Source organism: Coccinella septempunctata, chromosome 1 (genome assembly GCF_907165205.1).
Source record: "Coccinella septempunctata chromosome 1, icCocSept1.1, whole genome shotgun sequence".
Taxonomy (NCBI): domain Eukaryota; kingdom Metazoa; phylum Arthropoda; class Insecta; order Coleoptera; family Coccinellidae; genus Coccinella; species Coccinella septempunctata.
Window position 1 is genome coordinate 56,908,846 of NC_058189.1, and position 19,149 is coordinate 56,927,994.

At 35.4% G+C, this 19,149-nt stretch overlaps 1 protein-coding gene across 2 annotated transcripts in view; it reads right to left on the bottom strand.

Moving 5' to 3' along the window:
- LOC123311237 (capon-like protein) overlaps window positions 1-19,149 on the bottom strand; it is a 106,329-nt gene that overhangs the window by 30,304 nt on the left and 56,876 nt on the right. For both annotated transcript variants that reach the window (XM_044895146.1, XM_044895157.1), the window contains exons 3-4: window positions 10,157-10,228; window positions 8,487-8,579 (exon numbers count right to left, since the gene is read on the bottom strand). In XM_044895146.1, coding sequence (XP_044751081.1) covers window positions 8,487-8,579; window positions 10,157-10,228 — 165 coding nt within the window. The remainder of the gene's footprint in view (window positions 1-8,486; window positions 8,580-10,156; window positions 10,229-19,149) is intronic.

Sequence of the window (19,149 nt, forward strand, 5' to 3'; positions counted from 1 at the left end):
CCCCAAATGTTTGAATGTTGACCAATAGCGTGCAAGGGTAGAAACATCGCGTTCGATCTGTGCTCGATTTGAAAACGATGTGGACTGTGGACTTCTTAAACCGAATTGTTACTATGGATGAGACTTGGGTACATTTCTACGATCCAGAAACAAAGCAACAATCGATGGAATGGCGACACTTTGGTTCTCCAAGACCTAAGAAGTCCAAATCTGCTGGAAAAGTTCTTGCTTCAGTTTTTTGGGATTGCCATGAAGTAATCATGATGGATTATTGGATAAGGGCAGAACAATAACCGGAGGTTACTATTCGACATTACTGACCACTCTACGGGATAAAATTAAACAGAAAAGACGCGGAAAACTATCCAAAGGTGTTTTGTTTTTGCAGGACAACGCCCCTGCACACAAATCTCATGTTACAATGCAAAAAATTTGTGATTTAGGGTTTGAATTACTAGAACACCCCCCTTATTCACTAGATTTGGCTCCATCCGACTATCATCTCTTTTCTCAACTGAAAAAAAGTTTAAAAGGTCGTTAATTTTCTTCCAACGAGGGGGTAATAAAAACTGTGGAGGTCTGGTTTGCAGAGCAAGAAGAAACATTTTTTTTGAAAGGTCTAGAGACGTTGCAGTAATAGATGTACCCAATTAAGAGGAGAATATGTTGAGTAATAAAATATTTGGACATTGAAATTTTGTTTGGTTCTATTGTAGACTGAGAATTTTTCAATATATCGTCGTATTCCTCATCTTTTCTCGTATAATGCACCTATTTCGAGTAATTTGATGTTCAAAAATAAAAAATACATATCTGTGATATTCGGAAAATTGGATACATTGTGAATGAACCTCTGTTTAAAAGATCCACAGATGTGTAGTGTCGTGTCATAGATTTAGCTCGTTATTCTGAAGGTAATTTTGTTTCTCCAGGGGTGACACAACTCATTATGAAAACTTAAAACGGCTTTATCTTTATCAAGGCCGTATCGGAAAAAAATGGTATAAGAAATAAGTGATTCTTTTGACCTCAAGAATTTACTGTTGAAATATTTGTACTCACCCTGTATATTGATTTATTTGATGGACAGGATTAGTGTCTTCATAAATGATTGTAAAATCGCAGTGGGTGTCGAATTTATGATACTCAATTTTATACCCTTCAGTAAGGAGCAGCAGGAAATAATTCAAAGCGAAATGCGATTTTACTGTATAACTTTTCGTGTCGCGCAGGAGTAATAAAAGAGGAGCCTTAAAAAGACATCTCCTTAAAATGGTATGCCCGGATTTCAAAATTACAGGCGAGTCTCTAACTTGACAAAATTCAGTAAATCAAATTGAAATTTTAATGATGATTTTCTACGTGGACACAAAATGAAGTTTTTCATTGATTTAGGAAAAGTATCTTGATTTACCGCCCATGCCGCAAAAGTACCATTGATATTCTGAAAATTTGTGTGGAATATTCGAGGTTTTTTCGGTCCATGATCACTAGAAGGATTGAATGGATTTGAAGACCTTGTGAAGATGGGGTCAAAACTGCGAAAATCATACTACGAAAAGCTTTTCTCGCTTTCGGGAAAAATACACGCATTTTCGACTTGCAAGTGGAGTCATAAGGACGCCAAGGACGGTATAATTAATTTGACAAACTTTTTTTTATAATTACTGCTGCGTGCTTTTTTAATTGCAAGTTTACGCAACTCTGATTATGAATTCATTCAAACAATTTTTCAGGTATGTTTACCAACACTCATTTCACATCAAAGATCATCGGTTATAGGTGCCAGTAAATGAGAAAAGCAGGGCTGTATTAGATTCATTCGCTTCCTTAGGTCAACTACAATTTGATTTCGTTTTGAATTAAGTACCGGTAGATTCGGGTGACTTGGGACGGTCCTGTAATTTGGGACAATTATCCCCCTTGCAGCTTTCTTTGTTTCTTACCGTTTATAAGTGAAGGGACAAACTTATAAGATTGTGTAGCGTCTTTTCGGTTAGTTTAACAATTAATTCCTGTTGAGTTTGCCGTGACCAGAGCGTTTGAATTGTCAGGAAAAATTAACGAATTCAGGAGAGTAAAAGCGCGTTTTTTTATGGCCTTTATAATTTCTAGTGTCTTGTACAGGGTGAGCAAATTTCGATGTTGTAGCACTACAGCTTTTAAACCAGAGGAGATAGACAAAATCTGATACCCCATTCTCGTTCTCTTTTTCTGAGAAACTTACAATAGTAGTAGTGATTTTTGGCCACTTTCTTTTGTTTTCGAATTATAAGCAAAAATTGGAAAAATGGCGATATCGAAATAAATTTACATCTCCGCTAATACTGATGATAGAGCTCTGAAATTGAAACATTATACAGGCACTTTTTTAGGTAGAATCCAGTGGTGTGCTCGGCTTTTTAGCAGGAGTTATGTTTTTTTAAATGGGAACACTAGATTTCTGTGCAATTTTTTGAAAGCTTAATTTTTACTGATTTCAAAAATATATAACATCATATGGTTTGTATCAATATAAATAATAGAAAATGGTCAATAAATTTTTGTCTCAATATTTCTATGGTTTCAACTTTTGATGAGCCTTGAAAAATATAGAATCGTATGATTACCATTATCTCCTTCTATTAGTCCTTTCGTTATTATAAAAATTTATGCAATATATCTTGATTCAAATTTTGTGAAAGTTGGTAAAAGCATAGAAAGAATGACCTTGCCGGAAGGGGACTCTGCTCTCATTATAGGAAGGTCTATTTTTCTGTGCTCGTCAAAAGTTAAAACCACAGAAATACTGAAAAAAAAAGTTTTTGACCATTTTCTATTATTTATATAGATACAAACCACATAATATTATATATTTTTGAAATCAGTAAAAATAAAGCTTTCAAAAAATTGCACAGAAATCTAGTGTTCCCATTTAAAAAAAACATAACTTTGGGTCATAGCTTCGTAATTAAGAATCCTGCTAAAGAGGCGAGCACGCCACTGGATTGTAAGCAAAAAAGTGCCTGTATAATGTTTTACTTTCAGAGCCCTATCATCAGTATTAGCGGAGATATAAATTTATTTCGATATCGCCATTTTTTCAATTTTTGCTTATAACTCGAAAACAAAAGAAAGTGTCCAAAAATGACTACTACTATTGTAAGTTTCTCAGAAAAAGAGAACGAGAATGGGGTATCAGATTTTGTGTATCTCCTCTGGTTTAAAAACTGTAGTGCTAAAACATCAAAATTTGCCCACCCTGTACATGTGTTCCACTTTGTACATGTGTAATTTTTTTCTGGATACGTGGGATATTGAGATATTAGATATGTCATGAGACAAGGTTGTCTACAAATCAAACGGCAACACGGATCTCATTCATTTATTTTGTTGTTTCATAGGGTGACTTGAGGCAATGCCGAATAGATACAAGCGGCAGCAGGAAATATGGAGATTTTTCGCAGGATATTATTATTTACGTTATTTCCACAAAGACATCACCAAAGAATGAAATAAATCAAAGTTCCCTTGTTTTGTTTAGTTCTTTTACATTTGAGTTGCAATATATTTACTTTCGCTGTAAAAGGGGTTTATCATTCAATTTCCTTACCGAATTTCAACTATATAATCACAAATTCTAATTTTTCAAAACTATACACCGTCCCAAGTCTCCTATTTCATTTGAGAGTTGAGAAATCAATGGATTTTATCTTGTGTCCCAAGCCTCCCAACTCGGTGGGTGACTTGGGACAAGTATATTTTATTTTTTTAAATTTATATCCGAATTCTGAAGCATGGTATATATCCTAATCAACAGTCTGAGTCATTAGGCATATTCGAACCTCCTTTTCAGATAAAAATAGGGCACCGTTTTGAAAATATGACAAGTTTCAAAATCGTCCCAAGTCCCCCGAATCTACGGTAAGTAATAAAAAACAGGCCGTTTTTAAAAGCTTCTTCCTTAAGGTATTTTCAGTTAATTACGTAGTATAATTAATAGCTAGGTAGCATGCTACCTTTTCATCTGCAAGTGTCCTTGGCACTGGCCTTGTTCCTGTAGTGCTTATTTTTCAACTTTGCTATTAAAAAAGCGTATAATCCTTGCGAAAAATTGAAGATTCGAATAGTTTTATGATTTCCGAACTATTTTTTCGATATATAAAATATTCTATTTTGTAATTTACCGTTAATTTGCCGCCATAGTGGTTAATGTGCCAGTGAGAAGAAGAATTGAGAGTTCCAGAAAACTATCAAAGATAATAACGATCCTTTTCCTGGGATTCACTAATGTTAGAATGGAAAGCTGCAATGGAAAATGCAAGATAGATACAAAATCAACGAGTAAATCTCCAGGAACTTGGAATTCTTAAAATTTCAGCAACACTCCGATGGTCCCATCTCGATTCCTTATGGAATACAGAAGAAAGAAAAAGCAATAAATAATTTATATCAGACCCTATGACAGAAAGTCGAAATATTCATGAGAATTCATGACTTCTCAGATACAAAACGTAAAAGTCCGGACCCATCCCGTAGACTGCAACGTTTAAGAGTCCTGGTAGAAGTCAACTTTGGAAGAATAATTCATTATCCTGTTTTATTTACGAAAATAAAACAAGAAAATGCTCTCGAGTTCCTCGAACGAAAATATATCTGCGGCCGACAGTGTACACGTACATTTTTATTAGCGCCTGTACATTGCATCTCTTTGCCGTCGTCGTAAGATTATCCAGCGAAATTTATTTGACTCCAGCCGTTCCCCTCTGCGGGAAATTTCCGGAAATAAGATTTTCCCACTTCATTCCCGAGTTTTGCGAAGCGGGGAAAACTCCGAACTTGAATTTATGACTGTTCTTTTTCAATATCCGTCAAGTGAATCATCGATAACGTGGATGCAGGATACGGCTAGAGTGAAGAGTGAAGCGTAAAAGCTCGCCATATACTGCCTGCACTTTAGAGTTCTATAAACAAGGTGGCCCATATAAAACAGTGCGGCCGGATATTTCAGCGAGATTTAAAGGAAAACGTCGTGAAAGGTCAAATTTAATTTTGTTCGGAGGATAACATCTCTTGATGTCGTGGGTGTAAGGGCTTTCCCTTAGCGGGGTGGAAACCCCTCAAGAATCTTGAATGGCAATAGGGGTCGAAGGCAAATTATTCTGCAGAATTCGTCTTTTTTGAACATGCTAAAAAATTGGTGGATGGAGTGCTTTGGGCAGTGGAGTTTCTGAACGAGATGTGTAAATTTTTTTCCATTTACTTTTAGACAATTATTGAATTCCCATATTTTAATCAACATTTGATAGCACTTGTGCGATCAACAGATCAACAATAACAACAAACTCATAAAGTGCAAGAAGTGTTTATCATTATTGAATTCTTGTGGTTTTAGAGGATTTCTTCAATGTAATTTAACACTTATCAAATAATCTGCTCCACAAGAGTTAGGGATATCGTATTCAATCGTTTTTAAAAACTATGTAATCTTCGAGAAAATCGCTGTAAAATCATTTAAAACTCAATAACAACTTGAACCGATCCAATAAAAATCAGTATGAGACATTTCGTCAATCTGGTCGCCTTTTTTCTGAAGTTTGGTTCTTCGCATATGCTTCATGAATGTTCTTATTTTGAAATGAAGTCAGTTTATAAACGGCTTCGATTTGAAACGAGTTTTCTGAAAATGCCAAGACGTAAATTTACAAACGCTGAGGCTAATAGGGCTATCGGAATGCTACAGGCTGGCCTACCTCAGGTTATTGTAGAGGAAAGGCTCCAAGTCAGCCAAAATGTGATATCTCGACTTTGGAATAGGTTCAGGGAGACAGGTTCCGTGTTGGAAAGACCAAGGCTTGGTGGGCGACGAAAAACAACACCTGCTCAGGATCGTTTCATCACCGTTTCGGCGAGAAGAAACCCTACATCTACGTGTAGAATGCTACGGAATACTCTTCAAAATGCAACTGGGGTCTAAGTTTCCATCGAAACCATCAGACGACGTTTGAGAGAGGTGAATCTAGGTTCTAGACGTCCATTAAGAGGAGCTCCATTAGCACGTGACCATAAGGGTCAAATACTGAAATGGGCAAGGCAACATATCAATTGGAACGATCAATGACGTAGTGTCCTTTTCACTGATGAATCCAGATATGGACGATTTTCAGATTCTCGAAGAATAAGGGTATGAGCAATCCCACGCATACCTCGTAATCGTCGCTATGTCCAAGAAGTCCATCCATTCTGAGGGGTTAGTGTTTTGGTATGGGCCGGGATATGTTTCAACTGGCGCACAGATCTACACATTTGTCCTAGGAATATGACCGCCTTACACTATAGGGAGCAGGTCATTGACAATGTTGTGCCAAACTTTCACGCTGCTATTGGTGAAACTTTTCAATTTCTAGACTTCTAGAAGATAACGCTAGACCGCACCGTGCTGCCATAGTTGAGAATGCGCGCGAGGAGCTTGGTATTCCACATTTACCAATAACTCCGCACTCACCAGATTTGAATTGCATAAAACATGCATGGGATATGCTCCAAAGGCGATTAGATAATCATCAACCTACCCTAGAATCCTTAAATAATCTGAGAGAGCTTCTGCCCCATTTATGGAACCAAATTCCTCAAAAAATGTTCAACAACCTCGTGTGTAGTATGCAAAGATGTCAAGCTGTTATTGATGCCCGTGGAGGCCATACATTGTATTGATAGTCTTAAAATGCTTGAATTCTCTGGGAATAAAATTTCGTTATTTTACTCGATTTTTCTTAACCAGCTTGTATACGCTGCAGACCTACAGGCTAAAATTAATTTGCAACTTGAAATCATATTAATATGATCTTTCATCACAAAAATCTAATTTTAACTATATTTTTTTGCAATTTAAGTCAATATCCCTGACTCATGTGGAGCAGTTTATTATAACCGTTTATATGTGAGCTCAGCCCTTTTAGAAAAATTTGAATCCGCATGTTTCACAGCTGCAAAGATAGTAGAAATAGCCTTTCTCCATTCCATTCATAAATATTTCAAATAGTTGAACTAGTTTATTTGTGATTTCAGCCCTTTTCGAACAATTTGAGTCACATGTTTCACGGCTGCAAAGATAGTAGACATTATGGAGAGTAGAGAGATCACCGTACTAAAAATGTGTCTCCAAAAACTTGGAACATAGAAGTCGATGCGATCGCTACGTTTATCGATAAGGGGTGAGGATTTAAGCAAAGAGTAACCAAGGTTACTCTTTGATTTAAGCGTCAATTTGAAATGAACAACTTTCATTTTATTTTAGGTTATGTGTAATTCTTGTTTTTTCTGATGATTTTTCAAATACGTTTCTTCTAATCTATAATAAATATAAATTTTCTGATTTATATGCAATGAAATACAATTCACATTATAAAGGGGACTAAGTAATCAGCTCTATTCATTCATAATAAATGTCGAAATCAATGAAATTCAACAGAAATCACTGATCAAAAAAAATGATACCCACATATGTTCATCATTGTTTATTGAAAACAGGATATGTTAGTTGGTTTGATGTAATCCTCAAAATTATTTACATTCGCAGTGAGGAGTAGAACATATCAAGACAACAAAAGGTAGCAATCTCAGATTTATCAGTTATTAGAGTAGATTCTGTTTCCAATACTCAGCTGAGAACTGTTATAGACCATATATTATGTTATGCCAACAAAATTCTTCAAGAATATCCATTTCTGAACCATGTAATTTTATTGGTTAGATATTCTTGTTCAGAAGAGTCCACTTCTCACTTGGGATGACAATTTCGATTTCGTTAATAATGAATCCATCATCTTTTTTGATATCACAAATTGATAACGAGTCGATTCTTGAGGTAGGTTTTTTTCCAATTTTCTCTCAAAAATGCACTCGTAAATTTTATCCCATCCCCTTTCCTTTCCGATGTCAAAACAGTCTTACGCTAGCGCAAGCTTCAACATTTCACCATGGTCATATGTTGTTCTCTTATCAAATATCGAAAATAATAATATTATTCTAATCATCTGTCATCAGGAAGACAGTTCACTCAGCCGACTTCGACTAGTTCAAATCAAAATTTCTTCACCCCGTGATAGCCAGCGCGCCTATTGGCAAAAACATGAACTACCCTATTGGTACATATTTTAGAGGACAAAAAATCTATGGTCTCAAAGCAGCGATCGTTCTCTTTCTCTCTATACACTCCATAATAGAAATAGTCTCTCTCTAATTAATACTTCATACAGTTTTCTAATTGAATGAAGAATTAATATACGCACGATACCAAATTGAAAACTTCAGATGAAATCCATTTTCCAAAATGCTCACTTCATTAATCATCCAATCAATATGACAATGCTTTGCTTCAGAAAAAGATGCTTTATTCAACCTTCAAATGTTTGCAATCTTATTGAAAAACCATTCAGAAGCATTGAACAAATTTTTTTGAGTATCTTGTGAATGTGAAAACGAAAAAGATTAAAATAATCTCTTACCTTTTTCTTTTTTCTTAGAGTAACTTTTACTCCGTCTACGGAAATTTCTATGGTCACCTTTTTCTTCTTGATTCCTTTCGCTTTGAATTCATACTGAAAAGGAATTCATCATTAGTCATCTGTAGAAAAGAGCCGTTCATTAATTTTCTTCATTATCGAAATAACTTCTGTGGAAAAGAGACATCGATATTTGGTTTTAATTAATTTTGTACTTGCTCTCTGCACCAGGACAATCAGTTACGAGATGAAATAAAACGTACAGATTGAGACAAAAACTGGTCTTCAGTTCATTTTACTCATCAAAGCATGAAAATACAGGGTATACACCCTGTACTAATTGGAAATCTTTCAACAATAGAACCCTAAGCAGAGTGTTTTATTTTAAAACTTCTTCCACAGTATTCTTGCCAGTACTATTCGACTTATCATTATCATATTCATCAGAAAGTGTAGGCACTATAGACCCGGGTTTCATAAAGCTTGATCGGGGAATCAACGCTTGATTGACGAATAGACGTCAATTTGTTTTCAATCGATATTTCAGTCATGATCATTCAGAATATCATTCTTGCATCAAATTAGATGTTCATGGGTGCATTCAGTTATTCTCAATTGCTACTTCGTCAATATATTCAGAAATGAAAAGGTTTCAGTGATTTCGTTTTGGAAATCGAGTGACTGTCAAATCGTTGATCGGACAATCAAATTCTTATGAAACCCGCAGTAGATCGTACTGAAGTATGTTGAAATGAATGTTTCTAGCTAGCATATTAAAAAAATGATTAGAGTATCATTTGTGTAAAAAGTACCGGTTATATGTTTCATGCAATACACATTATAATCAAAATAGTTGGGAAGCTTCATTTTTATCTTGGAATATCTAGAAAATAATGACTTCATCGCTATGAAGTAAGGGTTAAATGCTACAATATTCACGTATAGAAAGTATGGGAGAATAGAAAAATTTTGATAAAATTTAAATTCCACCAGCATAGACGAATTTGGGATTAAACAGTCTCCTGGCGTACGCCACTGACAGTAGCCAGAAGGGTTTGCTTGTCATAATTGAGTCTACACAACCTACACTCTCTGCGAAATAGAACATTAATAAGTCGAACAATTTTGAAGAACTGAGGGATTATAATTTAATTTTCAAATAAAACACCCTCTAATTTAATTTACATCTTCCATCCCGATAATTTGGGTTAGATCTTCATATTTTGAGCTCAGGACTTCATGACTGAAATTATATTTGCAATTTTTAGGAGTACAAATCAGTTAGTTCCGTTTTAAAAAAGTTGTTTTGACTGTTAATAATGTCTCATAGCGTCAGCGTCCTCATAGTGCCCAACCTGGCCCCTGCCTATCTACGCCCATGTTTTTGACCATAAAAAAAGGACTGAAACAATTTATCCTCCCAATAGGTTTGATGCACCCTATAAAAATATTCAAAATATTCCAACCATCACTGATTGTCCTAATTTAATCCTCGCTTAAAAATTATACTCCTGAGGGCTCCTCGGAATTCGAATTTACAATATTCCCGCGAAATTGAGTTCAGCCCTCCCGATAAATTGATATCATGAAATTACATAATTTGCATTCGATGTCACGTCTGATGAAATTTCCAGTTCCAGACCCATCGACCCAGAAACGACAAAAATTCTTACCCTAATTCGCCGCATGGCTGAGACAATTTCCACCCTACTTGTTGGTCTGGGCACGTCCAGGCTCCCGATGAACTGAAACAGAGACAAGGGATTTAGGTATGTACTACAGAACTCGGCGATTGTTTCGCTGCAGGTGCAAGTTTGTTGAATTACATCGCACGGTGCATTTTCCCATCAGTAAATGTGGAAGCAAGTTTTCGTGCTTTTAGATTTTGATTTAGTAACCGCTGAAAATTGAGGTGTGCATATACAGTGTTCCTAAAATGAACGTACAAACGAAAAGGGGAGATTCCTTAAGTGAGTTTAAGAAAAAAAAGTCCCATAAACATGGGGTCGCAAACGTTTCGTTTTCGAGATACAGCTTTTAGATTTTGATTTAGTAACCGCTGAAAATTGAGGTGTGCATATACAGTGTTCCTAAAATGAACGTACAAACGAAAAGGGGAGATTCCTTAAGTGAGTTTAAGAAAAAAAAGTCCCATAAACATGGGGTCGCAAACGTTTCGTTTTCGAGATACAGAGTGTTGAAGTTTGAATTTTTTTCAATCGTTCAAAATTTTTTTTCTCGAAATCGTTGGTAGATACGACAAAACTACAAGAGACCGAAAAGTTAAGTATTAGATCAAAGCTTCTTTTTACATTTTTTCAAATCAACAGTTGCTCACCAAAAAAAAGTTCTGCAGAAGAACAGGTGGCAGTGTTCCAGAAAAAATATCACCCTGTAGATCTTCTATCGGAATTGCCATGTCACGTGGTGAGAACTCTAAAATGTAATATCTATGCCAAATTTGTGTTGAATATCTTGTGAAATGTAGATACTATGAGAAAGAAACTTGAAAAAAATTCAAACTTCAACACTCTGTATCTCGAAAACGAAACGTTTGCGACCCCATGTTTATGGGACTTTTTTTTCTTAAACTCACTTAAGGAGTCTCCCCTTTTCGTTTGTACGTTCAATTTAGGAACACCCTGTATGTGGATATATTACTTCTTTACTCGAGGAACAATTACCAATTTTTATGATTCTGTTATCTGTGCCAATATTTGTGAAATTCCCATTTTCTATGAAACCGTTTAACCATTGAACACAAAAATGTCCACTCCCAATAAATCTCCATCTCTATAATACGAATTACAACTTTCCTTTCATAGAATTTCATTCGTTAGCTGAAACATCTATAACTTCAATAAAATAATGCAATTCATGTTACACTCAATTGGAATCATTATAAAGCAAAATTTCTATAATCAATTGAAATATACAACTCATAAAAAGTCCTCAAAATGGGTACCATTATTCTGTGAACAAATTCGACTTCATTTTCTAACAGAATTCAATGTATTCAACAGCAGAACGCGAAAAATGTGTCTGATGGCGTTAGTGACTCTCTGCTCTAAGTCAGCCCTATTTATGACTTAAAATTTCATTTTTAACATATCCCCATATATAATACTGAAAATTCCAAAAGATTGAGGTCTGATGATCTTGTAGGCCAAACAATAGGACAATGGTTTCCCATTCACTAGTGGCCTATATAGCAAAGCTTCTTATTGGAAATAATCTAGAGAAAATTCTTGAAAATTCATCTCATTCTATGGCCTTTACTATTCCAATGTATTGAAGTATTCTTCCAGTCCACTTCATTATTAGAATAATGTATGTGAGACTCAACAATGGTTGATTATTTCACTTTTATGCTGATTTTGCCTCGGAGATGTAAGTAATAAATGGACATATATACAGGGTGAGTCTTTGACTGTTACAAATATTTCAACAGTAGATTCTTGAGATCAAAAGAAACCCTTTTTTTTACCAGTTTTTCCGAATCGGCTTGGTTTGAAAGATACAGGCTGTTGTAAAACCATTAAAAAAATGCTATTTTTAGTTCTCACAAACGTTTCTATCGAATGAAAAGAGTTTTGGAATATAGTTTTTCATTCATTTGATAAATCTTTTTCGAACACAAGATATCACCCAGTTTTCTCATTATGACCATTTCGTATCATAAATATACCAAAAATTCAAAGCACTCAACTCTTGAAACTAAGTTGGGCGCTATATAAAGAATATTTCAACGTTTTTTTTCTTTTTCCTTTCTCTTTCTTTTCTTTTTGTTTTTTCCCTTTTTTCGTCTTTTTGTAGATTCATTCCCGGCAACGGGATACAGCAATGAATGAATAAATGAATGAATTTCAACGTTGAAATAAAACTATTCTTCATTTTTTTCTCGTTAATGCGCTGTTTTCGAGTGATTTTATGTTCAAAAATTGAAAAGTTCCTATGAAATTTGCAAAATTGGGTACTTTGGCTGAATACAACTCTGGGTTGAAAGATCCACAGATGTGCAGTGTCACAGAATTAGCTAGTTATTCTCATAGACATATTAATGTGTTTTATAGGTCTATGGTTATTCTGAAGGTGATTTTGTTTTTCCAGGGGTGGCACAGCTCATTATAAAAACTTAAAATGGCTTTCTTTTTATCAGGGTATGTATAGGAAAAAAGTGTTTTTTTACCTCAAAAATCTACTGTTAAAATATTTGTACGAGTCAAAGACTCACCCTGTATATTTTGGAAAAGCAAATGTTTTTGTTTGTTATGAGATCAAAAAAAGAATGCATTCCTATTCGAAATAACGAAGTTTTTTCCACACTAAGTACAAGAGATTAAAAAAAATGTATATAGTGTCGTATTGGCAGTAAAAATGTTTTAATTGCTTTTTGATATTTTCGAGAATGAAAACTTTTCGAAATCGACAAAATATCAAATTTTGGTTATATCTTCAAGACAAATAAAGATATCCTTTTCACCAAAATCTAGCTGAGGGCTCCTCTCAACGTTTTCACCTATCCGGTGTGGAAGTACCAGAAACAGCCAAAATCAAGGAATTTGGGATACCCTGTAGAATTGCTCGTGTTAAATTAGTGCCAACTCTTCTAAGAAATACACTGGGTAGATTTGAAAGAGTTCTCTAATACAAATTTTCAAAATTTTGGTATTTTCGATAAATAACAGAGTTCTGGATCATTTCCAAGAACTTCTGCACAATCAAGAAGTTTTTGAAAAAATAGCCCAATTTTTCGAATTCGCCCCTGAACAAAAGAACATCCTAAACCGATCTGCGATGTCTGCTAACCAGAGGATGGGCCCATACCCAACTATTCTAATCCGTCCACATCTAGACTCATCTTTGAACAATACAGATCTCTATTGACCGGTCCAATTCACGTGCTCATTGGCCAATTCCAATCGAAGTCGCGTATGATTTTGAGTTAGTGGAATCCTTCTCGAAAGTCTTCGAGATTGTAGAGTAACGACTCGAAGTCTTCGACGAACAGTTTCAATCGAAACCAAAACACCAGTAGCGTTCGAAACCCCTGTTGCATGATTCGACAAATACTCAAATGATCTCTAGAGATAGACACACTCAGAAACCGATCTTGTTCAGGAATGTAGATCTTAGGCGTCCACTTCTTGGACTTTCGGTCACTTGTCCAGTTCCTCGATATCGATAGACCAACCACCATCCCTCAAAGTTTCAGAATGACCAATTCGTCGAGGAAGAGTAGATGCTAACCACGATTTCGTCAGAATATTCCATTCAAACCAAACCTATTGCCAAAAACGAAGCTGAACTGAAAGACAGGTTTTCGAAGACCTAGAACACAGTCCCCATACGGGAATTTCTCTTAGAATAAACCTTTTAATCTCCAAGATGAATGGGATTAAAACCGAATTGCTTTCCGCCAAATGAATCGCAACACAAAATACACAATTGCGCTTTACGACCCGGAATCGCTCCGTTGAAATTACGACGTAACACCGGCCGTTACGTTATAAATAAAGCGATATTCTGTAGACATTGATTAATGCCGTCATCAACTTTTATTCCCACAACGGAGCTGAGCGGAGGCGTTAGACGTGAAGAACTGTTATGTATTTCTTCAGCCTACCATTCCTGCCAGTTTGGTGTTTCGCGAAGCACTCCGCAGAACGGAATTCACCTGATTAGAAACAGCGAATAGGGTGGGATTAAATTGGTGAGAGACATACGGGCGACAAGTTCAGATGTGGAAGTGTCGAACTTGGATACAACTTCGATCCATACAAATTGTCAATGAGGTGTCAGAAGTTTTTTGAATTTATTTCTCGTTTTTTCCTATTTTCTAATGAACCTCCTCGTTGGAACAAAATTTACGACCTTTTAAACTTTTTTTCAGTTGAGGAAAGAGATGATAGTCGGATGGAGTCAAATCTGATGAATAAGGGGGGTGTTCTAGTAATTCAAACCGTAAATCACGAATTTTTGCATGGCAATATGAGATTTGTATGCAGGGGCGTTGTCCGGTTATTGTTCTACCCTTTTACAAAAAATCAATCATGATTTCTCAATGGCAATCTCAAAAAACTGAAGCAAGAACTTTTCCAGCAGATTTTTGGACACGAAACTTCATAGGTCTTGGAGAACCAGAGTGTCGCCATTCCATCGATTGTTCCTTTGTTTCTGGTTGGTTGAAATGTACCCAAGTCTCATCCATAGTAACAATTCGGTTCAAGGAGTCTACATCGTTTTCAGATCGAGCACAGAAAATTTACCTCTTTTGAAGCTTGCTGCCCAATTTTTGACGGTCGCATAAGACCGCATATCTTCGTAAATCTGCTTACCTCTTAACCCTTTTATACAGGTACTTGATGATGGCTCGATACTCCAATTTTCGATTTTCACAATTTCGGTGGACATCTTCTTTCTTTTAATTCATTGCGTAACTCTGGTTTACTTTTTTGACCTCAAACTTCACACTGACACTTCCAATGAGTTATTGTTCGTTGCTATGGTAACGCAATATTTTTGTTATGCATGGAACTGGTCTAGGCTAACTAGATATCAATACATCCTCGTATATCTATGGGAGTTGATTCCCCAATTATTATTGGGGACCCTTATATTTAAGGGTCCTGTAGCTGAAGAACAGAAGAATCATCACTTGGAAGACCGAGCCTGGTCGAAAGGCCCTCCCATCAAAAGCATGATTTGGAATATTATTAATTTCGATTTTGAAGGGATTTCTGACGACAAGAGTGATCTTTTACCAAAATCAACGGAGAATTTTTCGACGCAGAGATGATGTTCTTCACAGAGCAATTGAAGAACAAGTTATGTACCTATAATTAATTAATTTAGTTATCATGAAGTCTTCGAATCAGTTTGGTAAAGGCTGTATTATTTAATCAGTTCTTTCCCGTTTTTTGCTCTGGTTTTTTGTTTCTGTCATAATTTCAAGATGGGGAGACGTTAGAGAAATTTTTATGTCAATGGTAAAGAAGCCCTTCTGTATTAAAATCTTATTCTGTAAACAAATTTTCCATTTTTGAGTTGAACAGGGGGAGAGAGAGACTTGACCATAAGTTTGTTTATCAGGAGAAACATTGAAAGAAAACAATTTCCAATGACCAATGATTGTCTATTTCAAGGTTTTCATCATCAGATGTATCAGCGTGTGAAATACTTATTTTCTACTTCAGACTCACTCTCACTTATTTCCGAGATGTTTTTTACTTTTTTGAACCTTTGTATATTTTTTTTATATTTATTTCTATTATTCAATTTTCGTTTTTTGAGGCAAACTATTACCTAAGCTCAGTGCCGTAAACTTGGATCACTGATGTCGCCCGACTATAGCATTGGTCAAGTCAACCCCACTTCCTTTTAGTCTATCCAATAGATATTTTCTTGAAACTTTTACAACTATTATTAAAAAGGCTCATCGTTTGTAAAACAATATTAATCAATGAAAGCAATAAAATAAAAAACACCACGCACCTATTAAACTCTTCAGACAATATAACAAACAAAAATTATTCAATTTCTTACTTCCTAACAACAAAATCACGTTCAACCCTCTTACTCCCAAACTGTTCTGATGGCGGCCAAATGGAGCCGCCACTAGTTATGCCTTGTAACGAGTATGTCGCAAGCTATTTACGATACCGGTAGCGCGAAATTTGAATTGAAATAGTTGAGGTAGTTCAAGTCTCCTACCTGAGCAAGTCTCACGGACTCCCCCTATGCAAGGGCTTAGTAAGAAGCAGTTGATTTCTTGTCCGAAAACATCTTTTCTTACTTTCTGGTTGATAAAATTTGAAGGGTAAAAGATAATTCCTTATAGATTTCAGTGTTCCTCGTTATTCAAAAAAAAAAAATAAGATAGATAGATAGATAGAGATCTTTATTTCAGATGATATTTTCTTACAGGAAAACACAAAATGAAACAGCGTCATGAATAACTAGTAACTAGGATAAGTGCCTACTGTTCGTTTTAGTGGTGTTTTTAAATGTCACCAACGAACTTCACTTTATTTGCAGATGAAAACTTCATTCTCTAAAGCTTTGGAGTATTTGTCAAAAAAAAAAAAAGTATCTACTCTGGGTTCACCAATCTAAACCCAACCGTTCACAAGAAAAACTCCCTGAAAGTGTAGCTTGAAACATATTTGTAATATGAAGGTTATGTTGTGTAAACTCTACTCTTCTTCAAAGGGACGATCTTTTTTTGGCACCATGAATGATGGTGGTTTGTTGTCGGATTTGAAATCAAGAACACAGTAGTTCCGATTCTGGTTGGGCAAACATGATGGTCATGCGAGGGTGAGAGATCGGCTAAATCAGATTTACTTTCACCCATCTGAAGAAGCTATGATAGCCAAACACGTGTAGTGGTAAAAAACTTATCCCAACGAAAATTATGAAATTAAGTTTTCCAAGTTTAGGTAATCAAGCTTGTATCAATAACTTTTCGTTAACCTCAAGACATCGCCAAAATACCGAAAGCAACCTTCCTTGTAGGTCACATCGACCTTAGCCTTCAAAATAGTTAGCATTAAGTCATTCCTCGTTTTAATTAGCATGCAAGTTAAATAATCAGGGATAAATCACTCATACGAATTTTGCCAAGTCTCATTGCGATGCTCTCAATCAAACTTTTCAGAAGTTATCTTCAAACTGACAAAATTAATGAACGCTGAAAGCTTCAGAGACAACAACACCGCTGGCAACTGGCAAACTATGATGATATTTTGAAAGCCGTAAAACCGATCGGATGCGTATTTTGAAACTGCGAGTAACACAATGAGCAAACCGACCAATAGACTCATACAGTCATACATAATGCAGGGTTTGGCACAAGTCTGGGATGAAATATTCCTTCAACCAATAACACAAAATGAAAACGCTGAAACCCGTCAATTGTTTTTCAATTACCTTCCATTTTCTGGCAATACAATCGAGTGTTATTCTCCAACCCTTCAGACAATCCAATTTATGTTTTTAAAATGGAAAATCTGTGGACTCGTTGGAGAGTTGATGCAAAATTGAATCTCAACATGTTTGTTTTCTTTTTTAATTTTGTGGTCATCAGAAGAAAAACAAAAGTCTCTTAAAAAAAATACTACAACACGATTGATAAACCATATTTTCTGAAAAACAGCTGAAATTAGTGACTACAGGGTGAGCTGCTTTCATCGGAAGTGGCACCAATGTCAATTTGAATTAATAATATGATCCAGTTGAAGCTTTTGTTAATGTTTATGTTAATATATTAAATACATCATCATCCAACAACATTCAATATCAGGTAAGAGTTATTTTCTGATACAAGGGAAAGAGTAGAAAATCACTGAAATTACAGCAAGAGAGATAATGATGTTTTCGGTCAAACGGAAATGGAGGTAAAGGAAGAAAACAGAAAAATTCAATTATTTCTTTGCTATCTCGGATTTCCCCACTGGCCTGTTATAAGAAAGCCTTCGGTTCTGTCAAAGGCAATCGCATTGTTTTGTTTACAAGAAGTGAATAGATTCTTTCTGATGCGAGAATAATACACAGGGACAACACAATTATTTTATGGATCTTTCTATCCAGTTTAACAAGTAAATCCATTTCAGAACCAGAATTTTAACGTTTCTCAGTTGACTTCAGGGAAATTCAGCAAGAAGTTTTCGCCAAAAATCTTTCAGTTCACTGAAAACCGTTCCCTGAGGTTTAATTCGATAGATATATCAACGCTGCTTGTTTTCCCTGATTTGCTCAATTAACTGCTAAAGTCCTAAATCACAAATCATCAAAATATAAACATCAACATTTAAAACAGTTTAAAAAACAAACTGAGCAATTTTTTCCTTTTGAATACCAATTCATGTAATCATAAAAAAGAAGAAGAAGAGTGGCAATCTCGGTAGCTCCAAAGCAGGAAGGTTTCATTTTGTTTTCGAAGATTATACTGGGACGCAGATAAAAGAGACTATTGTCCGAAAAACATATTGATTATTTAGATCTTCGCCAATAACTAGAAGTATACTCCATTCACATTCATTTAAGCAGCCGGTTGGCCAAGAAATAATTTTCTCAAGTTTTTGTAACTAGACCGGAGTCAGGTTGGCACTCATGAAATGTCGTTAATATCAATTTTTATTACGAAAATGCCCGAAAGTGATTGAAAAAAGAGACAGGGTTTCAGGAAGTGCTATTTAGAATTCAGGTCCGCTCATTCAAATAGTTATACCCTGATATTCTTAAATCCACAATACGTCAGAAGGTAGCGAACATATTCAATGTGAGAGAATTTATATAAGGTTTCATCTCAATCTAAACGACTTACATTTCAGCTGAATATTTCCACAATCAGAAAGATTGTGAATGAAGAGGATGACAAAGAATTTCCTTCTATTGGGAGACCCAATATGGTGGCATTTGATAATTTTATGTTTGAGTGAATTAATGCGAAAAGTTTACTACAGGATTTTCGATTAATGTCATCGAAGCATAAGTTGATTGATTGATGAATTGATTTTTCTATTTTTCATTTGACTTGTCCTATACATTGTAAATGTCTTAGGGTACCAATAGAAACCTAATTATTATTATTACATCAGTGTATAGCCACACACATGCGCCAGTTGTCCTGTTAATTGTTTATTCATGTTTTTGTTCAAAGGTT